Source organism: Ovis canadensis, chromosome 6 (genome assembly GCF_042477335.2).
Source record: "Ovis canadensis isolate MfBH-ARS-UI-01 breed Bighorn chromosome 6, ARS-UI_OviCan_v2, whole genome shotgun sequence".
Lineage (NCBI taxonomy): Eukaryota > Metazoa > Chordata > Mammalia > Artiodactyla > Bovidae > Ovis > Ovis canadensis.
Window position 1 is genome coordinate 132797336 of NC_091250.1, and position 24951 is coordinate 132822286.

The 24951-nt window shown below is 56.7% G+C and overlaps 1 protein-coding gene across 2 annotated transcripts in view; it reads left to right on the plus strand.

Moving 5' to 3' along the window:
* Positions 1-24951, plus strand: part of ZFYVE28 (zinc finger FYVE-type containing 28) — a 95860-nt gene that overhangs the window by 43118 nt on the left and 27791 nt on the right. The window contains exons 2-8 of one of the 2 annotated variants that reach the window (XM_069593292.1): positions 3485-3625; positions 11902-12039; positions 13256-13458; positions 14559-14648; positions 15750-15839; positions 18704-18805; positions 21327-21874. In XM_069593292.1, coding sequence (XP_069449393.1) covers positions 3485-3625; positions 11902-12039; positions 13256-13458; positions 14559-14648; positions 15750-15839; positions 18704-18805; positions 21327-21420 — 858 coding nt within the window. In that variant the 3' untranslated portion in view covers positions 21421-21874. Of the gene's footprint in view, positions 1-3484; positions 3626-11901; positions 12040-13255; positions 13459-14558; positions 14649-15749; positions 15840-18703; positions 18806-21326; positions 21875-24951 lie in introns of those variants that run through there. The other variant, XM_069593291.1, reaches the window with a different exon arrangement.

Genomic DNA, 24951 nt, shown 5'->3' on the forward strand with positions numbered 1-24951 from the left:
TCTCCTCTGCCCAGCGTGAGGGTGGTGGGGGTCGTGTGGGGTGTGGTCTTGGGAACAAGGGTTTGGAGCCCAGCTCCTGTCCTGGGGCAGCTGCTGGGGGGCGGGGGCTGGCTGCTCTCCATCGCCGGGCTTGTGCTGGGGGTGCGAGGGGGCTGGTTCTCTCCGACCTGGCCACGCTGCTGTCCTGCCATGTGTCCTGCCCACCTGTCCTGCCATCTGCCTCCTCCTCTCCTCCCCTTCCTGGAGCTTGGCTGAGACCGTGCTGCCGTGACCAGGCATCCTTCTAAGGTTTCCCCGCTGCAGCGTTTGCTTCCTACTTGGGAAGCAAGAGTCACGGATCCGGTCCTGGTTCCTCTTTCCCACGCGGACCCCCGAGTGTCCTTAGACTGAGACCTGGGCTTACCGCCGGCTCTGCTGGGCCCACTGAGGTGACCCTGGCCGTTAGTTTGCTTCATCTGGGTTAGTATCAGGCCACCTCACAGAGGGTCTGGTGGCACCTACTGGGACACAGCCGGCAGTCTGCCCAGGGCTGGGGGCGCTCACGGTTCAGGCCACGTTCTGCCCCGGCCCAGCTGGCCAGCCTCACGCAGCGTGGGTCCCTCCAGCATCGTCCCATGCCTGGCTCAGACAGGCACTTGAGGGCAGGGCCTCAGCTCACACACACCCCGGCGTCCACGCCCGCATCCCACATCCCCAGCCTGCATCACAGAACAGCTGTTTGAGTGACGGATCATCCCATCGGCTTCACAGAATCGGTTCTGAACTGTCAACCTTGGCGCTTCGGACTGGCTCAGCCACTGCTGTGGTTCTGTGTGTTTTCTCTTGCCTTCTCGGAGGCTGCTGATTCACTACTCATCTAACCGCCTAAGTGCTATCTTCGTGAATTTTATTTTTGTCCTGTAACAGTGAAAGCTGTCACTGCTATGAATTTATTTTGAGAAAATATTGACATCGTGTGCCAAAAAGACATCCTTATTGGGCTCTATTTTATCCTCTCATGGTTTTAATTTCAAGGTAGGGTGAGCACTTCTTCCTGTCCGTATCAACTGATTCTCTTTGCCGTGGACACCTCACTCAGGGACATTTGAAAGTCTCATTTAAAATTTAACGGTAAGCGTTGTTGAACGAGGCCGGCTGACCCAGGTCGGAGCGAGCAGAATGTCTGTCCTCTGCTGCACTCTGCTTCCCTGCAGTCCACGGTCCTGCCCCCACGCTGGCCTGAGGGTGACCCTGCCCTGCTGGACCGATGTAGGTCTGAGTGATGAGCCAGGCTAGAGATTGCTGTGTTCGCTTTGTTCTCTGCATACTTAGAAATGAAAATATGGCACCAAAATGTTCTTTTGGATCCTGTTGATCAGCACAAATTGAATCATTGGAGTTGTGTTCATTCATCTCCTGGACCCCTGCCCGGAAGTTTTGTCTTCACAGCATTTGGGTCTCCCGGTGGCATCGGCAAGATTCTCCCGCTGCACCTTGGCAACCCGAGCCCCCCGGGAACTCTTTCCATCTTTCCAGTTCTGGCTGCGTGTTGTGGCCTGCGGGATCTCAGTTCCCTGACCAGGGGTCAAACCTGTGCCCCTGCACTGGAAGCACGGAGTCCTAACCAGTGGGCTGCCGGGGACGTCCACGGAGGGGAATTTTGATTCTTGGCTGGAAATCATCCCTTCTGAGGGGACTGGAAAACTATCTTGGAATATAACTAAAATTTTAAAATCACACAGGCCTTCTGTGTTTCAACAAAATACTTGCTAGCTTAAACAATATTTTTTTTCTGACTTCTCTGATTTCTTCAGTGCGCACACGTGCTGTGCACACCTATTTTTGGTGATGGTCAGCACACTCGTAGCTCTGGTCTCAAGGTCTTTGCTGTACTGGAAGCAAAGCGTGGTAAGCCCAAAGGGCTCGTCTCGGTGCTTCCACTCCCAGGCGACAGGGTCCGCTCCGCCCAGGCCGTGTTCCCAGGGAGAGGGGAGGCCGGCTTCGGAGGATGTTTGTTGCTCACGGTCATGGAGGTGTTTGGCCCACCCAAGTCTGGGGGGCTGCTGGTTGGGGTCCCCGGTACCGTGTTGCCGTTTTCTTCCCTTTCTCTGGGCGGGCGGCCCTCCCCAGCTCCCTCCTGTCTTCTCCCTTATGTGGGTGCCTGCCACACCCTGAAGGTGCCAGGTTAAACCCTGGCTGGGGGTCAGAGGACAAGCGTGTCCCTCCCTGCCCCCAGCTTCTGAAACCAGGAGGAGGCCCCGGGGTAGGAAGTGGGTCCAGATGGGCCGTAATGGACAGATGTGGGCCTGGGGGGCTTGAGACCAGGGTGGTGGGGAGCGTGCGTGAGGGTGCTATCCGGGCAGATGCTTCCAGCCCCTCTCCTTCCGGTCAGCACAACAGGAAGGGGGCAGAAATGCACTGCCAGCTGCTGACCCCACCCCAGTTCCCCTCTCATCACAGAGGGGTCCCTGGTGGGCATCCTGGGGGAGTCAGCTGAACCCACGGAGGGGACCAGGGAGTCAGGGACACCGGGGGCCCGCAGGGTGGGGTCTGGCCTGCCCTGGTCAAGGCGTGTCCCCTGTTCTGCATTCTCAGCAGTGGGTGCTCAGGCGCCTTTGCTGGGTAGGGGGTGGGGGTGAATCCCCGATCTCCTGTGAAAAGTATCTGGGGGGGCCTCTCCCAGGTCCTGATAACCAAGACCCCTGCTCGGAGGAAGATCCACCCAGGAATGGGCCACACTGGGGGACGGGCGAAACTCAGGCTCCATCAGCCAAGCAGAGAACTGAGAAATCACAAAAACAAGTTACCCTGTGTTCAGCAGACTGCAGGGCATAGTCACGGGTAGGCTGATTCCCAGACGGAAGAAGGAGGGAGCAGGGGCTGACCTGCTGTCCGGCCTTCGCTCCTGTCTCTCTGTAATCACGGAGGGCCCTCTGGGCTGCCCCAGAGCTGGCTAGGACCCCTTCCGTGAACATGTCCTCACCCTGCACTCAGATCGAGGGGACACGCCCTCGGCCCCCGGGCCGGAGGGAGACCACGTGGAGGCCTGCGGTGGCTGGGAGCGTGTGGGCAGGACACGCGGTGGGTGCCGGGCTGGAGCCAGGGGCGGGCAGGGGACCAGGTGGCCCGCAGGCCGGATGGAGGCGCATCGAGACCAGGGTCGGAAGGGCCCCCTGGGGTTCCGTGGGAGCTGAGCCTCTGAGAGGAGGGTGTCCCCCTCAAAGGCCTGCTCCTCCTGGCGTCGTGGAAGCCGGGCTGCGGGCTGGGGGTGCTGGGGGCGCTGGCGGGGCTGGGCAGCGGAGCTGGCCCTCCGTTCAGCCGCTGCCTTCATGGCCTCGGCTTAGTGTCCGGAGTAAAGCTCCTTCCTAAGTGAGCCCACTGTCCTCGGCCCCCAGCGCTCCCCAGCCCCTTGTCTGTGATCACCACCCGCCATGCACACAGGGGCGCAGGGGCCCGTCAGGTGAGGGGCCGCACCGGGCGTCTGCTCACTCCGCTCCCTCCGCAGCGGTCGGATCCGCAGCTGCTGGCACAGTTCTACCACGCGGACGAGGAGCTGAGCCAGGTGGCCGCCGAGCTGGACAGCCTGGACGGGCGGAAGGACCCCCAGCGCTGCACGCTGCTCGTCAGCCAGTTCCGCTCCTGCCAGGTGAGGGGCGGGGACAGCGGAGGGGGCGGGCAGAGCTGCTGAGGAGGGCCAGGCTCACGGGCCCCCTCCAGGGGAATGGGGGGGCTGCCCCAGAGCTGGCGGGGGGGCGACTTCCACGCTGCAGGGTCCAGACTGACGGTCGGTCCAGGCTGCCCTGCTGGGAATTCCTACGGCTCAGCAAGCACGGCTTCACCAGCCTGACAACTTCCATTCCACAGTTCCAGAGCCTGCTCAGCCCGCCAGTCCACGCCTCTCCACTTGGGGAGGTGGGGGCTTGGGCGTGCGTCCCAGATCACAGGCAGGTAGGGTCCCCGAAGGGTTTCAAGCATCATGGTTCTTATAGGAGGAGCACACCCTCCTCTGTCATCTCTCAGGAGGGGCCAGGGCCCAGGGCCACGGGGGTCTCCCACCTGGCTGGCCCCTGGACAGCCTGGTTTCCCAGCGGAGGATGGCCACAGTCCTTGCAACTTGCTGAGCCCGGCCGGGCAGGAGGCCGCTCTCTGCCCCTCCCCACCTGGCCCGGCTCTCCTGGCAGGGGGGGACTTGCTTCCTGGGATTCTTGGATCCCAAGCCCCGCCGGGCCTGCTCACTGCATGTTACACAGACGGACCAAGTAGGTAAAACTCAGCTGGCACCTCGCAGAGCCTCGGCAGGAAAAGCAGAGAGGGAGGTCCGCCCTGGGACTGGATGCAGGTGGAGCAGCTCAAAAAAGGTGGAAGAAAGTCATAAAAGTCGGCTAAAGTACCTCACAGTCACACGGCAACACCAGAACCTTCCACGTCTCACACTCCCTGAGGACCTCCAGGTCAGGGTCCCCAAGGCCACCCCGGGTTCCAGCAGGAGGACGTGTGGACCGGGCACGTTGGTCCTCTCAGCTCCGATCCATCACAGCGAGAAGCTGCGAAGCAGAACCAGCAATGGGAAAAGGCCCAGTGGGGGACGGGGTGGGGTCCAGGGGAGACAGGCCCCAGCTTCCAGAATCCCATCCCGAGGACACACACGGACCCACAGAGACATGTGTCCCCAGGGAAGCTTGTCGCAGACTCAGAGCCGGGGTTGTTACCGGGGGCCGGCCCTGCGGGCCCCTCTGCTGGGCAGACACTCAGTCCAGCCCCAGGGAGGAGGGTGTGAGCACAGACAGAGCACGCAGGCACAGGGAGCCCCATCCGTGCGGGTGCTGGGGGCCCTCCCGACACCCCAGCTCCTGGACGCCAGCCCACACATGGGCCTCTCGGAGGACGGCAGTCAGGCCTGCTGGGAGGACCCCTCTCTGCACAACCGCATGGCCCCAAGTGTGGCTGAGGCCCCCCGGGCCCTGGCTTAGTACTCAGCTGCCCACTGAGGAAACAGGACTTAGAAGAGCCGCCAAAGCGAGCCTCCCTGTGCGAGCCGCCCCTTCACAGAGGCCCGGCAGCGTCACATGTGGCTGGCCCGTTGCTGCGGCGCCTCTCGTTGTCGGGGGCTCCCGCGGCAGTGAACTCCTGTGAAGCTCAGCTGGTCACAGGGGGAGTGATTTTCATATCTAACTCCTCCTGAGACAGGCGTTCTGCCCTCTCCAGTCTTCATCGAGGTCTCACGTTCTGCTTGTCATGATGCCACTGGCTCACGCCCTCCATCGCTCCGTGGCACTTCCCCGCAGAGGTGCCCCTCTGCAGAAGGCGGATGATGGTGGGGGGGGGGGGTGGGCGTCTGCAGTCAGGGAGGGGTTTGGACAGAGGCCGCGCACCGGGAGGTGCCGTGAGTGACCACAACACACGTGAGATAAAACGTGCCGGCCTGGCGGAGGGGCTGGTGGCAGCACGCCCTGCCGGGCCCCCGCCGTGGCCTTGAGTCAGAGCCCTGTCACCCTGGGGGGGTCTCCCAGCTCCAGATTTAGCTGGTTCCCGTCCAGGTGGCTTGGTGGTGAGGAATCCATCTGCCAGTGAGGAGATGTGGGTTTGATCCCTGGGTCGGGCAGATCCCCTGCAGGAAGGAACGGCAGCCCACTGCAGTCTTCTTGCCAGGAGAATCCTACGGACAGAGGAGCCTGACAGGCTGCAGTCCAGGGGGTCGCGGACTCGGACACTGAGCAGGCACGCGCTTGCTCTTCCCGCTGGCTTCTTCCCCGCCCCTGATGTTCCCAGCATCCGTGCGTCAGGTCCCGGAGCACATGGACGCCCCCGGACGTGCCCGGAGGTCACGGCTTTCTCAGCCGCAGGCAGGGGCTCGGCCCCTTGCCTGGGGTGCCTCAGGCTTCCCAGATGCCATCACACCAGGTGCCCTGCACTCAACGGGGGCGTCTGTGCGGGGCCCGCAGGACAGCACCGGCCCAGCCTGATTCTGCCTCCCGGGGGGGCCTGGGGGTCACATTTTCCTAATTCTTTACAAGCCTGGTCATTTTTCTATTGGACGCCTGGCATTGGGAATTCTACCTTGCTGGTAGCTGAATAGTTTTGTTTTCCTGTTAAGCTTTTGGAGCTTATTTTGTAATACAGTTTGGTTGCTTGGAAATGGTTTGATCCTTTGGGGTCTTTTTTTTTTTTTTTTAAGATGTTACGCAGCTTCAGAGCCCTGTTTAGTCTGGGGCTAAGAAGAATGGCTACCAGGTACACCTGGTGTTACTCAGTGCCCTGTGATCTGTGAGCATTTCTATGCTGTGGGGCCTGCGCCCCCTGGACCCTCAGGGAGGGGCCTCCCCGTGACTGTCTCCCCGGGCAGCTCACTCACCTCCGCTACTCTGTCCTCTGGATTCTGGTGGCCTTGGCTTCCGCAGACTCTCGGCTCTGTCTCCCCATCCTGGGCGTTTGCTGGGCTCCGCCTGGTCCCCTCTGTCTGTGCCAGGACCCGAGAATTCCCTCCAGGCAGTGAGCTGGGCAGTCACAGTTCCCTCCTCCTCTGCTCCTCTTCTCTCTGGGATCACGCGTTGCCTGATGTCCAGTGTCTGGAGAGTCCTTGTCTTGCTTCCATCCTTATCGTGTGAGGAGGTGGTTTTCATTCCTGTTACTCCATCTTGGCTGGAATCGGATGTCCCAGCAGATATCCCGTGAGGGACACTGCTCTAGCTCTGGGGACCCATCAGCGTCCCTGGGTCCCTCGGTGGCTGTTTACTGGGACATCCTCAGGCAGCTCCTGTCCTGGGCTGGGCAGTGGGGAGCATCCCCACTAAAAGGCCACATGACTTTGGGCAAGGGCTTGGCTCCCTGGCCCGCAGTACCCTCTGGTGTTTCCCAGGCACTTGCTGCTGGTTTTGACATTAGTTTTTTGTTGGTTTGTTCAATCGTGAGACAGGGACCTGCCCACCCAGAAAATCTTTAAAAAGAGCTGACAGTGAGACGGCTCAGTGACGGCTGGATTTTATTTTCATGTTTGGTGCATTTCTTATGCTGCCTAATTTCCTTCAGAGTTTAGCACATCACCTGTTTGCATTAGAAAGCCACGCTTCCTGCTCAGTCTTCTGCCTAAGGAAAACGAAGCTCGGGCCTCAGGGGAGGGGAGGGCTGAGACAAAATTGCCCAGGGCGAGACTCAGTCAGTGCCATCTCTCTGGAAACCAATCATCGGAGCTGATCGCAGCTCACACTCGGCTTTGTTGTGCTGCCTCTAGGCATGGCTTACGACGGACCAGCCTGAAGTGCGGCGTCAGGCGCCACGCACCACATGGTGACCGCGTTATTCACGGAAAATTAGAAGTGTCGTAAGCATCCAACAGAGGAGGCAGCAGGGAGCTGAAAGGATGGGGCGTTCGCTGGGATCTACGAGGCTCCCCACCACAAGCTGGATTTGTGGGAAGTCATAATAACGTGTCCCAACAGTAGGCGACAGCAGCGTGCGGAATTACGCACACAATCCCAGCTGACGGGAGGAAGCCCTTGGGGACGAGAGCAGGGAGGAGGCATGCCACCTCCAGTCTCTGCTCCAAGGACACTCCCCGCTCGCCCGGTTCCCGATTCCTGGGATGGGTGTGCATTCATCTCACCCCTAACAAATCACAAAGAAACGGAATTTGTAACATTCTCGTGATTCTGCTGAATGACCGGCACACGTAATGACCGGCACACGTAATGACCGGCACACCCATACAGAACAGGACGGTTTTGAGAAAGCAGTGGGATGCCACCTAAGATTCAGTAGGGCAGGTTTGCGGAGGCCGGGCTTGCAGGTCAGCCCTTAGTGACCCTCAGTGACGTCGGTGGCCATGTTGCCATGGAGCCCAGGATGACGCCGAGAATGTCAATCAAAGCAGCACAGACAGTAGGTGCTGAAGAGCCTCTCTAAAAGCGTCTGTCCACCTAGTCCGGTTCAGTCGCTCAGTCGTGTCCGACTCTTTGTAACCCCGTGGGCTGCAGCAGGCCAGGCTTCCCTGTCCATCACCAACTCCCGGAGCTTGCTCAAACTCATGTCCATCGAGTCAGTGATGCCATCTAACCATCTCATCCTCTGTCGTCCCCTTCTCCTCCTGCCCTCAATCTTTCCTAGAATCATGGTCTTTTCCAAGGAGTCTGTTCTTCGCATCAGGTGGCCAAAGTATTGGAGTTTCAGCTTCAGCATCAGTCCTTCCAATGAATATTCAGGACTGATCTCCTTCAGAATGGACTGGTTGGATCTCCTTGCACTCCAAGGGACTCTCAAGAGTCTTCTCCAACACCACAGTTCAAAAGCATCAATTCTTTGGCACTCAGCTTTCTTTAATGGTCCAACTCTCACATCCATACATGACCACTGGAAAAACCATAGCTTTGACTAGACAGAACTTTGTTGACAAAGTAAGTCTCTGCTTTTGAATATGCTATCTAGGTTGGTTATAACTTTTCTTCCGAGGAGTAAGCGTCTTTTAATTTCATGGCTGCAGTCACCATCTGCAGTGATTTTGGAGCCCCCAAAAGTAAAGTCTGTCACTGTTTCCATTGTTTCTCCATCTGTTTGCCATAAAGTGAAGGGACCAGATGCCATGATCTTCATTTTTTGAATGTTGAGTTTTAACCCAACTTTTTCACTCTCCTCTTTCACTTTTGTCAAGAGGCTTTTTAGTTCCTCTTCACTTTCTCCCATAAGGGTGGTTTCATCTGTGTATCTGAGGTTATTGATATTTCTCCCCCCAATCTTGATTCCAGCTTGTGCTTCATCCAGCCCAGCATTTCTCATAATATACTCTGCATTTAAGTTAAATAAGCAGGGAGACAGTATACAGCCTTGACATACTCCTTTCCCAATTTGGAACCAGTCTATTGTTCCATGTCTGGTTCTAACTGTTGCTTCTTGACCTGCATACAGATTTCCCAGGAGGCAGGTCAGGTGGTCTGGTATTCTTATCTCTTTTAAGAATTTTCCACAGTTTGTTGTGATCTACACAGTCAAAGGCTTTGGCGTAATCAATGAAGCAGAAGTAGATGTTTTTCTGGAATTCTCTTGCTTTTTCTATGATCCAGTGAATGTTGGCACTGTAATCTCTGGTTCCTCTGCCTTTTCTAAATCCAGCTTGAATATCTGAAAGTTCACGGTTCATGTACTGTTGAAGTCTCCCTTGGAGAATTTTGAGCATTACTTTGCTAGCATGTGAGATGAGTGCAATTGTGCAGTAGTTTGAACATTCTTTGGCGTTGCCTTTCTTTGGGATTGGAATGAAAACTGACCCTTTCCAGTCCTGTGGCCACTGCTGAGTTTTCCAAATTTGCTGGCATATTGAGTGCAGCACTTTCATAGCATCATCTTTTAGGACTTGAAATAGCTCAGCTGGAATTCCATTACCTCCACCAGCTTTGTTTGTAGTGATGCTTCCTAAGGCCCACTTGACTTCACATTCCAGGATGTCTGGCTTGAGGTGAGTGATCATACCATTGTGGTTACCTGGGTCATGAAGATCTTTTTTGTACAGTTCTTCTGTGTATTTTTGCCACCTCTTCTTAACATTTGCTGCTTCTGTTAGGTCCATACTGTTTCTGTCCTTTATTTTGCCCATCTGCTTCCCTGATAGCTCAGTTGGTAAAGAATCTGCCTGCAATGCAGGAGACCCCGGTTTGATTCCTGGGTCAGGAAGATCCACTGGAGAAGAGATAGGCTACCCACTCCAGTATTCTTGGGCTTCCCTTGTGGCTCAGCTGGTAAAGAATCCGCCTGCAGTGAGGGAGACCTGGGTTCGATCACTGGGTTGGGAAGATCCTCCAGAGAAGGCAAAGGCTACCCACTTCAGTGTTCTGGCCTGGAGAATTCCGTGGACTATACAGTCCATGGGGTTGCAAAGAGTCAGACATGGGTGAGTGACTTTCACTTTCACTTTTGCATGAAATGTTCCCTTGGTATCTCTAATTTTCTTGAAGAGAAAATTCTAATCTTTCCTATCTCTGCTAAGTCGCTTCAGTCGTGTCCGACTCTGTGCGAACCCATAGACGGCAGCCCACCAGGTGCTGCCGTCCCTGGGATTCTCCAGGCAAGAGCGCTGGAGTGGGTTGCCATTTCCTTCTCCAACGCATGAAAGTGAAAAGTGAAAGTGAAGTTGCTCAGTCGTGTCCGACTCTTAGCGACCCCATGGACTGCAGCCTTCCAGGCTCCTCCATCCATGGGATTTTCCAGGCAAGAGTGCTGGAGTGGGGTGCCATTGCCTTCTCCATTCCTATCTCTAGTCTTTCCCATTCTGTTGTTTTCCTCTATTTCTTTGTATTGATCACCGAGGAAGCCTTTCTTATCTCTCCTTGCTATTCTTTGGAACTCTGCATTCAGATGGGTGTATCTTTTCTCCTTTGCCTTTTGCCTTTCTTCTTTTCTCAGCTATTTGTAAGGCCTCCTCAGACAGCCAGTTTGTATTTTTGCATTTCTTCTTCTTGGGGATGGTCTTGATCACTGCCTCCTGCACGACGTCACAAATCTCCATCCATAGTTCTTCAGGCACTCTATTAGATCTAATCCCTTGAATCTATTTCTCACTTCCACTGTATAATCATAAGGGATTTGATTTAGGTCGTACCTGAACGGTCTAGTGGTTTTCCTTACTTTCTTCAATTTAAGCCTGAATTTGGCAATAAGGAGTTCATGATCTGAGCCACAGTCAGCTCCTGGTCTGGTTTTTGCTGACTGTATAGAGCTTCTCCATCTTCACCTGCAAAGAATATAGTCAATCTGATTTCGGTATTGACTATCTGGTGATGTCCATGTGTAGAGTCTTCTCTTGTGTTGTTGGAAGAGGGTGTTTGCTGTGACCAGTACGTTCTCTTGGCAAAACTCTGTTAGCCTTTGACCTGCTTCGTTTTGTACTCCAAGGCCAAACTTGCCTGTTACTCCAGGTATCTGCTGACTTCCTGCCTTTGCACTCCAGTCCCCTGTGATGTCAAAGGCATCTTTTTTTGGTGTTAGTTCTAGAAGATCTTGTAGATCCTCATAGAACCGTTCAACTTCAGCTTCTTCAGCGTTACTGGTTGGGGCATAGACTTGGATTACTGTGATATTGAATGGTTTGCCTTGGAGACAAACAGAGATCACTCTTGTTTTTGAGACTGCACCCAAGTACTGCGTCCTGGACTCTTTTGTTGACTGTGATGGCTACCCCATTTCTTCTAAGGGATTCCTGCCCACAGTAGTAGATATAATGGTCATCTGCGCTAAACTCACCCATTCCAGTCCATGTTAGTTCACTGATTCCTAGAATGTCGATGTTCACTCTCTCCATCTCCTGCTTGATTACTTCTAATCTGCCTTGATTCATGGACCTGACATTCCAGGTTCCTATGCAACATTGCTCTTTACAGCATCGGACTTTACTTCCATCACCAGTCACACCCCCAGCTGGGTGTTGTTTTCTCTTTGGCTCCTTCTCTTCATCCTTTCTGGAATTATTCCTCCACTCTTCTCCAGTAGCATATTGGGCACCTACCCACCATCTGTCCACCCAGGAATTCCATTTCTCCAGCTCTGTCCTCAGAAATGTGTGCACAGGCATTAAGAGAGACACTTGGGGCTGTCACCGTGGCCGAGGCTGCAGGGAGCTGAGGGTGGGTCTGCAGGGGGCGGTTCAGCCATCACAGAGGGCGCCGCACCGTGCCCACGGGGACTGATGTGGGAAGTGCCCCCTGCCCTGTGGTGGGCGCACTAGATACCTGGCCGTGGGGAAGAGGAGGCAGGCAGGTGGTCCTCCCTGGGTGCTTCTGGCAAGGCTGGGCTCCTTGCAGCGCGAGCCAGGCAGGCCCCAGGTGCTGCCACGTCGCCGCCTCACCTCCCAGCACGCCGGGCTTGCTTCTCGGATTTGCCCAGCGGTCCTGCTAAGCCGCCCGCTGGAGCTGTGTCCTAGCGCCCTCCCCGCTTCTGTTTCAGGACAACGTGCTGAACATCATCAACCAGATCATGGACGCGTGCATCCCCCAGGACCGAGCCCCGCGGGACTTCTGTGTCAAGTTCCCTGAGGAGATCCGCCATGACAACCTGGCCGGCCAGCTGTGGTTTGGCGCCGAGGTAGCCCAGCCGTCCCTCCGTGCCTGGCCCCCGTGGGCACCTGCAGGTGCAGGGCGTCTCCTCTCCCACGGGTGGCAGATGGTGCTGAACCTGCTCCCCTGAAACTGCACACGCAAATACAGACGTGAGGTTTCACGTGTGATTTCTGTGAGGCTCTTAGGCCCCCAGGCATGTGAAAATGGTTCTCTGCTACAGTGACACTCAGACAGCACTGCCCCCCAAGGGGCTGTTTACTCCTGCCCGGGCGGGGGAGCTGCACCAGCCCACACCGCTGCCACCACCCACGTGGCCCCTCAGATCTTGGTCTTCAGCCCCGGGGAGGCGCCTGAGGCTCTGGAGGGAGGTGCTCCCCCCGACCCCAGGCAGCACCAGCCTCGCTCTGTGCAGCGGTGTCCGTGGGAGCCCCTCGCCCGGCCCCTCTCTCAGGACGCTAGCACATGCCATTCCCCCCCCCCCCCCCCCCCCCCCCCGCCCAGCTCTCCAGGATTCCCATGCGCCCACTTCCCTGCACACTGCCGGCCCTGGGCCTGCCTGCTCCCCCATCTCAGTCTGTCCCACCGGCTCCTCCGAACCGCCTGGGTGGGGTGTCCCCAGTGGGGATGGCTCCAGATGGTGGGGGTGGCCCCAGGCAGGCGGTCTCTTCCCCCAGCCTCAGTTTTCACCTCTGCAAAGTGAGTCCCAAGGGCGGGGGCAGCTGCGGGGGGCCGTGAGGCGAAGCAGGGAAGCTTTGTGGACACCAAGTGTCTGCATCTTAGAAAGGTGTGGGTCTCGGGGAGCCCGGGGCAGCTCCCGGGCTGTGGGCCTGGGCGAGAGCCAGAATGGGGTGTCTGCGGGGTGTCTGTGGGGCCGGGGGCGGGGCGGGGAGACAGGGGTCACATGCCCAGGAAGGCCCCGTGTGGAGCCGCAAACCCAAAGGCATTTGTTATCACGGCTGTGCACCTAAGAAATCAGGAGAGAGCCGGTGCCCAGAGGAGGGGGGAGGGTCTCATGGATGGGAGGCGGGGCTCGGGGCGGGGCTCGGGGCGGGGCTCGGGGCGGGGCGCGGGGCGGGCTCGGGGCGGGGCGCGGGGCGGGGCTCGGGGAGGCCACGCCCCCACCCCGCCCCGGCCGACGTGTGGCCGCGGCCTCCCGGGGCACGCGGGGTGGCTTGTCCCGGCGTCGCCGGGGTGGCGCGTGCTCCGCGGGCGGGCTGCCCTGACCCCTCCGCCGCCCGCAGTGCCTGGCTGCCGGCTCCATCATCATGAACCGCGAGCTGGAGAGCATGGCCATGCGGCCGCTGGCCAAGGAGCTGACCCGCAGCCTGGAGGACGTGCGCGGGGCGCTGCGCGACCAGGCGCTGCGGGACCTCAACACTTACACGGAGAAGATGCGGGAGGCGCTCCGGCACTTCGACGTGCTGTTCGCAGAGTTCGAGCTGAGGTGACCGGAGGCCGCCTGCGGGGGGTCGCGGCCCCGGCCTGCTGGTGGGGGAGCCGGCCGTCTGCCGCGGAAGACTCCGCGAAGGGAGGCGCCCTCCCCGGCTGGTTGCGGCCTTCGGGGGTGGAGCGGACCCCTGGGGTGGGTGGGGGTGGGCACGGCGAGGGGAGGGGCCAGGGCCGGCGGAAGGACACAGGGACACCCCCTCCCCCGTCCTGCTCCCACCTCTGCCCCTGGCGCCCCACCAGCGGTGAAGACCCCGGGGCGGCCCTGTGGGTGCAGGTCATCCACCGCCCCCTCCTCACCCAGCGCGTCTTAGGGCTCCCACCCGGGACACCGCCCGAGCCGGGATGAGGTGGCTGCTAGGGTCCTGCTGGGCCCCCAGCTCCACGGTGCGGAGAGCCCCCTTCAGCTCAGCGAGTCTGCAGACGACAGGGCAGGGCCCCCTTCCCCCCACCCGCCCCGCCAAGGGCCCTGGAGGGCCCGGGACTGTGGGGACTGGGCTGCAAGATGTTCAACAGACACAGACACGCTTGGGGTTCAGGAGACGCAGGAGGCTCCCACCCGTCCACCGCGGTGCGGGTTAGCAGAAACTGCCCGACTTGTGATGCGTGGGCGGAGGAGGAAGTCACAAGGTTCCAGATGGTTCTCTAGGGAGCGGGGCCCACACATGAGCTTTCTACCTTTCTACCTCCCTGTCTGCTCCAGGTTTCCCCAAGTGAGCTGTTATTACAAGAAAGGCCAGTTAGTCACTTAGGAGGAAGGGAAAGCGTTCTCACCTGGGGAATCGGCGAGTCCTGCTCCGCAGGGGCCTGGGGTCCCTCGCTGGCCCTGGGTCCCTCACTGGCCCTGGATGCACGTGGTCACTCCCTCGTTCCCTCGAGGCATGAGCAGTGGCAGCTCCAGGCCAGGTGCGGCCCAAGGAGGGAGGAGCTTCGGCTGAAAACAGGAGCGGTGATACTGGGGCCCTGTTGTGAGCCCTTGAGAGGCGGCAGGGGGCTGCAGTCAGAGGGACCCCGTTTGGTTGTCTGTTAAGCCCCACAGGGCTCGGAGACATGGCCGGGCACCCGGGGCTGACCCTCACCCTGTCCCTCTGCCCGCAGCTACGTGTCGGCCATGGTGCCCGTGAAGTCCCCCCGGGAGTACTACGTGCAGCAGGAGGTCATCGTGCTGTTCTGCGAGACGGTGGAGAGGTGAGGCCCCTGTCACCCGGGGGCCCAGTGCTCCCCCCACCCCGACCTAGGGGAGGGCTGCACCCGGGAAGCGCGCCGAGTCCGTGTGCCGTGTCCACCAGCCCTGGCTGCCTGCCCCCAGCCCCACAGTCCCGTTTCTCTGGGCCTGGAGGATCGGTCCAGCAGGTGAAGCTCGCAGGGGCCAGGGGGGCTCCAGGCTCAGCCCGAGGAGCCAGGCTCCTCACCTCCTCACCCTTCTCCTCCTGCTCCTCACATTCCCACCTCCTCACTTCCTGTCCTCCACTCCTCTCTCCACCAGGCCAGGATGGAGCCCCTGTAGGCTGGGTTTCAGGGGTGATTCATCGGTAATCTAAGCATGCCTTGTTCGGGGGCAGGGGTCAGATCTGAAGTCAGGGTTTATGAATAAACTAAGATTGAACCTGGAATATTCCTCATATCTGACTAGTGCTTCACTGACAGGTAAGTTTTGAACTTGCCTACTATCACATCATTGGAGAAGGGAATGGCAACCCACTCCAGTACTCTTGCCTGGAAAATCCCATGGACAGAGGAGCCTGGCGGGCTACGGTCCACGGGGTGCCAAAGAGTCGGACACGACTGAGCGACTAAAGAACAACAATGCCACATGGTGAGTTTGTTAATTTTTTGAGACAGATTGTTCACTCTTAGGCGTTGATAGATACTTCAAATCAGCAGTCGGTCAGACGGCAGGAAACCTTTGGTTTTGAGCACGCTGGTGCGTGCCTGCCCACGCGTGCAGGGACGCCAGCTCTGTATCCCTGGAGGCGGGTGAATGCAGGAGAGCGGTTGCTGCTTCTCAGGGGCTGTTGCTGGCTCAGGGCAGCACCTTTACTCTGCGGTGTTGGGTGGCAAGCTGCCCCCACCAGCCCCCCTGGGCGGGCACCTCTCTCGTGCTCCCCGCTTCTGTCCAGCAGTGGGTCAGGAGGTGGGAAGCTAGGGGAGGCCAAGGGGGAGCTGGGCCTCTGGGAGCGGGCTCGTGCAGCCGCCGTCCTCCGCGTGTCCACGTGTGAGGCCCGTGCGGCCGCCCTCCCAGCCCCGCCTGGCCGTGGTCACGCCTGCTCCCTGCCTCCTCCCCGCCAGGGCCCTGGGCTTCGGGTACCTGACCCAGGACATGATTGACGACTACGAGCCGGCCCTCATGTTCACCATCCCCCGGCTGGCCATCGTGTGGTGAGTGTCCCTCACGCTGCCCCGGGCGGTCGTTTGCGGAAACCCAGGGGTGTCAGGCCCCTCTGAGTGGTGCTGAGCGGTGCTTGTACCCTGATGGTGGCCATCCACCCGCCCCGGAGCAGTCACCGGGGGGGCCTGCCCTTGTTCCAGCAGACAAGGAGCCAGGTTTTCCAGGCGCACCCCCTCACCCTGGTGTGGGAGGGACCCCCAGCCTCGATGGGGGGACAGGTGAGCATGTCAGCCACGGGCACTCCCAGCCTGGGGAGGAGGACCCTGCGCTCAGGCACAGGGGACCAGCAGGGGCTGTGGGAGCCGGCTTTGCAGGGACGAGAGGCGAGGCACCCCTGTCCCTGGGGAGGATGTAACGAGCTTGTCTGGACGATCCGCGGGGTGGCTGGGAGGCGGGGCCCGTGGGCTGAAGAGCAGGGGTCCTAGTGATGGGGCGGGAGCACAGCGGTGAGGGCTGGGGAGCTCCAGGTCAGGCCTGCGGGCTCGCGGCCTCGGCTACGGCAGGGCAGCACGTGGGTTCAGGCCTAAGGACTTGGAGGCGGGAGGCGCGCGGTCTCGTGCTGGGCGTCTCGGAGCCACTCGGAGCCAAGGTCAGAGCTCAGGTGTTCTGGGCTTGGTCCACGGCTGCGCACCCACACCTGGACACCCAGGTGGAGACTGCCTGCCCCCCCGCCAGGTGAGGGACCGGGGACAGCTGGGGTGCCGAGCCGAGGCTGCTGGCAGATGTGGCCATCGGTGGACTGGCCCGGGGAGAGTGGGGTGGACACGTGGGCCAGGACCGGTCCGGGCACAGGCTGCGGGGGGAACCTGCCGGGGGTGGGGGCTGAGCAGTTCCCGGGGCCCGGCCTCTGGGACATAGGGGTGTCCATAGACTGGACCACAGGGGCCTAGACGGGTCGTGTGCCACGTGTAGGGCCGGTGGGGAGCGAGCTGGGCAGACGCCACTACCCGGGGATCTGGAGCAAAGAGCCTCATGTGCCCTGGAGTACAGGGAGGACCTAGGCGATGAAGACCCAGGAGGATGGGGGGCGGGGGGTGGGGCTGGCACCCAGGGCTTCAGAGAAGCCTGAGCAGCTGCCTTGGGATGCGTGGCGTCTGCCCCTGCCACACCTGCAGCTCCCCTTGGGCTCGCGGTGTGGCCTGCACCTCGCTTTTCCTGGCCTCGCTGCCTTCCCCCTGCGAGGTCTTGACAGTGGTCTTGTGGGAAACCAGACCCTCCCAGGAAACTCTCATCAGCTCCCACCGTCTTAGAGGGAACCTGCTCTAAACCTGGAAGGAGGCCCTTAGGCAGCCTGTCCGTCTAAGGTAAAATGAGCCTGTTGAACAGAAGCGCGTGCTTCTGGGTCATACAACCATCACCACTGATTTCAGTGACCTTCGTCTCTGGAAAGAGATCACTGACCCCTCGGCCGCCACCTGCATCCCCATCCTCCCACCTCTCCGGAGGTTTTCCGATTCGGGATGTCTCGCCTAAGTGGGATCTGGCTCACTTTTGTGTCCCCGCCACTGGCCTGTGTCACGGAGCAGTGTCCTCCCCGCTAGTCACCCAATGTCCTTGGTGCCTGGCAGGCGGCAGCACGCGAATTCCTGCAGAATTTCATTGTATTGACCTAGCAGGACACAAAACACGTATTTATGAAGCTTTTTCACAGAAGTTTTATTTTTAATTTATAAAAATTTGGTATGGAGGTATGTATCCAGAATTAAAGTGTGAAAGTGTTCAATCAGTCGTGTCCGACTCTTTGCGATCCCATGGACTATAGCCCGCCAGACTCCCCTGTCCATGGGATTCTCCAGGCAAGAATACTGCAGTGGGTTGCCATTCCCTTTTCCAGGGGATCTTCCCAACCCCAGGGATCAAACCTGGGTCTCGTGCATTGCAGGCGGATTCTTTACCAACTAAGCCACCAGGGAAGCCCTATCTAGAATTTAAGGGTTGGTTAAAAGTCTTGGGACTTCCCCGGTGGTCCAGAGGTTAAGAATCCCCCTTTCAATGCAGGAGAATTAAGACCCGACATGCTACAGAGCAACTAACCCTGGGTTCCCCAAACCCACCTTTTTTTCTGTCTGTTTTCACTCTGCTTTTGTGCTGTGACCAACACATTTTCCCACGAAGTCAAGGTTCTGTCTTGGGAAATTGTTCCCCAAACACCACTAACTGAAGCACCGCCATCTGGAAAGTCTCGCCCGGTCTATGCAGTACCCCTGAAGGACCCTGTCCCCACCGCCAAGGGCCCAGCCCTGGGGTCAGGGCTCCTGGGCTGGGGGAGGGCAGGCTGGGCCTCAGTCCCAGCTCCTGCTTCTCTTTGCAGCAGGTGGTTTCAGGGCCAGTTCTCACCAACCGTGTGTCTGTGTTATATTTAAACACAAATCCGGTGTTTCCGGGCTTCCCTGGTGGCTAAAGAATTTGCCTGCAAGGCAGGAGACTCGGGTTGGATCCCTGGGTCAGGAAGATCCCCTGGAGGAGGGCATGGCAACCCACTCCCATATTCCTGCCTGGAGAATCCTATGGACAGAGGAACCCGGTGGGCTGTGGTCTGTAGGGCTGCAGAGTCTGGACACGACTGAAGCGACTTAGGATGCCAGTGTTTCCACTTTGAAGGAGGCAGATTCAGCAACAGACTTCGATGCTGAGTTATCTGATGGCAGCAAAGAAGTGTGCAGACGTGTTTTATGATTGTTATGATCCCTCAAACGAACGCAGGCTGACCTGCTTTGAAAAGGGATGAAACCTGGGTCACCTTCACTGCTTTTTCCTAACTTATTTACAATTCGAGCTCAGAGGGAATCGCAAGTGGGAGCAGTCTGGGCCGGCCGTGGGGCTGAGGCCAGGCTGGCTTTGTGCTTGGATGCAGCGGCCTCGTGGTCTACGCGGACGGACCCCTGAACCTGGACCGCAAGGTGGAGGACATGTCCGAGCTGTTCCGGCCCTTCCACACGCTGCTGCGGAAAATCAGGTGAGGGGGAGGGCGGTGTGTGCCCCTGAGCCCCTCGGGGCTGCGACTGATCCAGGGCTGACAGTGAGCTCTCTGGATGAGTCTGGTCTTGCTTTGCCCGCTGATAGCTCCAGGGTATGCGTTTCCTCCGGGCGCAGCTTCAGAGCGAGGTTGCCTTTGCACTCCTCTATGAAGCTGATTCTTTGCCTTCCGTTCACTGAAAGCCCCGGCGTGGACCTCCGTTCACCTCGGGGGTGCTGGCGCCTTCACCGTTGGCTCCACTGTTGGGAGCTCCCTCTGACCCCCACTGCTTCTCCCCCACAGAACAGGTGCTTGTTCTCGGCCCATAGCCTTCAGACCCGCACACAAACGTCCTGTCCCAAGACAGCAGCCGCCCTGGCTGACGGCGTGGACGCCAGGCCCCCCTCTGGTTTCTCACAGAAACGCCTCTGTGACTGAGTGTCTCTGTGAAACCGGGGTGGTGCGGGGTGGACAGGGCCACACACGATGTCCCCCTGGGCCAGGCTGCCCCCCACGTGCGCTGGACTGGGGCCCAGGCACGGGCCTCCTGCTAGTTTTCTGACTGGTTTAGGGGGTGTTGACTAGTTTAGGGGTGTGGACTGGTTTAAGATGTGGATTAGTTTAAGGGTGTTGACTAGTTTAGGGGTGTTGACTGGTTTAGGGGTATTGACTGGTTTAGGGGTGTTGACTGGTTTAGGGTGTTGACTGGTTTAGGGGTGTTGGCTGGTTTAGGGGTGTTGACTGGTTTAAGGTATTGACTGGTTTAGGGGTGTTGACTAGTTTAGGGGTGTTGACTAGTTTAGGGTGTTGACTGGTTTAGGGTGTTGACTAGTTTAGGGGTGTTGACTAGTTTAAGGGTATTGACTAGGAGTATTGACTAGTGTAGGGGTATTGACTAGTTTAGGGTATTGACTGGTTTAGGGTGTTGACTGGTTTAGGGGTGTTGACTTTTAAGGTGTTGACTAGGATGTTGACTAGTTTAGGGGTGTGGACTGGTTTAAGGTGTGGACTAGTTTAGGGTTGTTGACTGGTTTAAGGTGTTGACTGGTTTAGGGTGTTGGCTAGTTTAGGGGTATTGACTGGTTTAGGGGTGTTGACTGGTTTAAGGTGTTGACTGGTTTAGGGGTATTGACTGGTTTAGGGGTGCTGACTGGTTTAGGGGTGTTCACTGGTTTAGGGTGTTGACTGGTTTAGGGGTGTTGACTGGTTTAGGGTATTGACTGGTTTAGGGGTATTGACTGGTTTAGGGGTGTTGACTGGTTTAAGGTGTTGACTGGTTTAGGGGTGTTGACTGGTTTAAGGTGTTGACTAGGGCTGTTGACTAGGGTGTTGACTGGTTTAGGGGTGTTGACTGGTTTAAGGTGTTGACTGGTTTAAGGTGTTGACTAATTTACAGGTATTGACTGGTTTAAGGTGTTGACTGGTTTAGGGTGTTGACTAGAGTGTTGGCTAGTTTAGGGGTGTTGACTGGTTTAAAGTGTGGACTAGTTTAGGGTGTTGACTAGTTTAGGGGTATGGACTGGTTTAAGGTGTTGACTAGGGCTGTTGACTGGTTTAGGGGGGTTGACTAGTTTAGGGGTGAAGCGCTCAGTTCTCAGTGAACAGTTCCTCCCCTGCCCTGAGGCTCACTCTGCCCCTTCTTGCTGCCCCCCACCCTCCCAGGGTGGCCTTGGCACCATCTGCCATCCTGTGGGCATGGTGTCCTGAGGGCCTCCCTTGGCCTTCAGCAGTGGGTCCTCCAGCCAGCAGCCCTGACCTCGACCCTTCCCCAGTAAGCTCGCTTCAGGTTGGATGGTGCCCCCAGCAGTGGTGGCCTCTGTGAGCAACAGGGCCCAGCTGAGGCTCCTGTGGGGGTGGGTCGGGGGGCTGTCCTCTGAGGCTATGTCCCTGCCACACTCTCCCTGGCCCCATCTCGGTGGACCCTGAGGTCTTTCCTTCCACCATCCCTGGTCTCCGAGAGGCCACTCTTCCCTGATTGTTGGTCCGGAACCCCAGGGACCCCTGCCACACTCTCCCTGGGCCTGGCAGGCCTTCCTGGCTCAGGGCAGCTTTCCTCTGCTGGCCTTCTTGCCCTTCGCCCTGTCAGGAGCCAAACGCACTTTGAATCCAGGCAGGGAGGAGTGACCCGGGAGGCCCAGGGGGGTCAATGGGCATCCTGAGCAGGACGTGACCCTGGACCCAGAGGCTGAGTCCCTTGCCCTCTCTGGGCGCTCAGCTGGGAGAGGAGACAAGGAGCAAGGGGAGAGGGTGGACGATCCTAGGCCAGGAAGGGAAGAGCAGGCCCTGGATGGGCAGTGGCCGTGGGGGAGGGCGGACTCATGGGGTTGGGGAGGGGCCAGGTGCTGGGGACTCTGAAAGGGCAGAGTCCAGAGCCTCGGTATGGGCAACACACTCGAAACTCTAATGTGCGTGATTGGGATCGGAAGGAAAGAACAGAGAAAACGGGCAGTTTGCTGAAGCTGTATTCAGAGAAATCATGGCCAAGAGTTTTTCAAAACTGAAGAGAAATCTCTGCCCACAGATTCAGGAGACTCAGGAAAACTACGCGCAAGATGGACAGAACACATACCTGGGTGTATCACAGCAAAATGGCTGAAAACGGAGAAAACCCTTGAACACAGCCGGAGGAAAGAGACATATTGCTATGAAACAGTATAGATTGACAGCTGTCTTCTCAAAAACAGTGGAGGCAGGCAATGAAATGATGTATATTTAAAGTGCTGAAAGGAAAAAGCTGACAATCAGAATTTTATGACCAGGAGAAATATTCTGCAACAATTAAGATGAAATAGTGGGCTATTCAGAAATACAAAACTAAAGAAATTTGTTATCACCAGACTGCGCGTAAAGGAAAACTAATTGCAGTTCTTTCGACAAAGGAAAAAATCCCAGATGGAAATATGGGTGCACAGGAGAGACTTAAGACCTTGATGTGAATTAGTATAAACGAATAAGGGCTGTACAAAATAATTATAATGTCTTAGGAAGTTTGACTTATGCATAGCATAGTTTAACGTTTGAAAATAAAGTCAATGTCTTTCTATATTAATTTTTAAAAAGGAAGAAAAACCAAATCATTTTGAAAGTTAGAGAAAAAGAATTTGAAAAATTCAACACCTATTTTAATCAAAACATCTCTTAGCAAATTAGGAATAGAGTGAAATTTTCTTAATCTAATAAAAGATACACTCACACGTATGCACACACTTATGAAACGGGACGCTTACCTAACACCTTACATAGAAATTAACTCAGAATGGATCAGTGATCTAAATGTAAGAGCTAAAACTACAAAATTATGAGAAAACAGGACATAAGCCCATGACGTTGCACTCGGCAGTGGTTTCTTGGATGTGACGCCAAAGTCACAGGTAACAAGAAAAAATAGACACACGACTTTGAGAAAATTTCAAAATTTTGTGCCTCAAAAGACACTACAACAGAGAAAAAAGGCAGCCCATGGAATGGGAGAACATATTTGCATATCATGTATCTGATAAGGGACTAATACCTCGAATATGTAGAAAACTCCTAAAACTCGACACCAGGAACAGCAACAAATAAACAACCCAATTAAAAATGGGCAAAGGACGTGAATAGACATTTCTCCAGAGAAGATGACCAATAAGCACATGAATAGATGCTCAACACGATTGTTAGGGAGACACAAATCGAAACCTCACACCCGTGAGGAAGGCTGCTATCAACACAAAACAAAAACTAGAAAGCAGCAAGCGCTGGTGAGGATGTGGGGAAACTGGAGCTCTTGGGAACCACTGGTGGGAATGTCGAATGGTGCAGCTGCCGTGGAAGTTCCTCAAAACACTAAAAGAGACCTACCACGAGATCTGGCAGTTCCCCTTCTGGCTTTTTACCCAAGAGCATTGAAAGTAGCATCTTGAAGAGAGATTTGTACACTTGTGTTCGCTGCAGCGTCATTCACAGCAGCTAAGACGTGGAAGCAACCGGTGACAGGTGAGCGCGTAGGCACGGCGCGCTCCAGTCTTACTCCGGGACGTTGTTTAGCCTTGAGAGGGAGGGGGATTACAGCGCGTGCACGACAGGGATGGACCGTGAGGCCATGCTCCGCGACGTGAGCCCGTCACAGACGGTGCGCGATCCCACTGACACAAGTTCCCCAGCGTCCGCTAGGTGACAGAGACGGAAAGCATAAACGGTGGTTGTCTGGGGCTGGAGGGAGTGGATAACGTCTCATGGGGACAGAGGTTTAGTTTTACAAGATGAAGCGCTAGGGGATGGAGGCGCAGCAATATGAATATATTTAATACTGCTGAAAATGAAAGTCGCCCAGTCCTGTCCAGTTTTGTGACCCCCATGGACCACACAGTCCATGGAATTCTCCAGGCCAGAATACTGGAGTGGGTAGTCTTTCCCTTCTCCAGGGGGATCTTCCCAGCCCAGGGATTGAACCTAGGTCTCCCGCATTGCGGGCGGATTCTTTACCTGCTCAGCCACCGGGGAAGCCCTGGCGAACACCACTGAACTGTCCCTTAAAACGGTTAAGGTGGTAAGTTTCATGTTACATGTATTTTATCACAACAAAAAAATTTAAGTGTTATTTACAATGGTGTCAATAGCTGTTAATCACTTAAGCATAAACCTGAGATGTCTGAGACCTCTACTGAGAGTTCCAAAATGTTTTTGACCCCAAATTTTAAAGACCTAAGTAAATAGCTGCTCCATCTTCAGGGAGTGGAAAACTCAATGCCAAGAGGATATCAGTGATTCTCAAATTAATCTCTGAGTTCAATGAAACCTCACACAAAATCCCAGGAGGCTTTTTCTTTTGTGGAACTCGACAATCTAATTCTAAAATTCACATAGAAAGGCACAGGGCCTGGAATAGCCAAGAAAAAAAAAAATTGCTGGAAAAAAAGGGCAAAGAAGAATATCATTGCTCTGTTCCGCCCTGAGTTGCGTTTGGGTAGCTTCCACAGGTGGGGAAGGTGACGGCGTCCACTCCAGTGCTCTCACCTCGGGATCCCAGGGATGGCAGAGCCTGGTAGGCTAAGAGTTGGACACGACTAAATTACTTCCCTTTCACTTTTCACTTTCATGCATTGGAGAAGGAAATGGCACCCACTCCAGTGTTCTTGCCTGGAGAATCCCAGGGACGGGGGAGCCTGGTGGGCTGCCGTCTATGGGGTCGCGCAGAGTCGGACACGACTGAAGTGACTTAGCAGCAGCAGCAGTTTCCACAGACGGTGCTGGTGTGACCAAGCTCGTGAACATACGTGTGCATTTCTGCTGAGTGTCCTTCATAAAACAAGGGCGCAGTTGGAGACAGTCCCTGCCATAAACTGTAGTCATGCTGGCAGAGGCGCAGTGCGCAGGGCCTTTGACGGAACAGAGGGTGGAGAGCGACCAGCACCCCCTTCACGCCAAGGGTGGTGGCAGGACCATGGAGAGTGGCTGGCTTTTCCCAGTGCACAGCCGAACCAGTAACGTCCACACGAGGAGGAAGATCCTTAAGACACTCACGTGTGTTCGCTTGCTCAGTCATGTCTGACTCCTTGTGACCCCATGAACTGTAGCCCATCAGGCTCCTCTGTCCATGGAATTTTCCAGGCAAGAATACTGGAGTGAATTGCCATTTCCTTCTCCAGGGGGATCTTCCCAACCCAGGGACTGAACCCGCATCTCTTGCGTCTCCTGAATTGGCAGGCGGATTCTTTACCGCTTGCGCCATCTGGGAAGTTACTACACTGGGGAGTTTGTCAATTTTAGGTTGATTGCAAGCACAAAGGTGAAAAGACAACGCTTTCAGAGGGAGAAACTGGGTACATGTTTGTGCTCTTCGAGCAGGCAGAGACTCCTTCAACAGGGCACAGAAACACCGACCACGGAGAGACATGACATATTCAGCCTGACCGAAATTAGAAACTGGAGTTTGTTCAAAGGCACCGTTAAGAGTGAGAAGGCCGCAGAGCTGGAGACGACGCCCAGTGAAGAACCTGGATCCAAAATTACACAAAGAGCTCCTGTCAATCGGTAAGAAGAGTTAGCCCAGCAACAAGGAAGTCCTGAGCAGGCACTTGAGAGGGTCTCCAGGGGTCGGTCGGCATGCGGACGGGGCACGGCCTCCCGAGTGAGCAGGCTAAAGTGATATGAAGCCACGGTGAGGA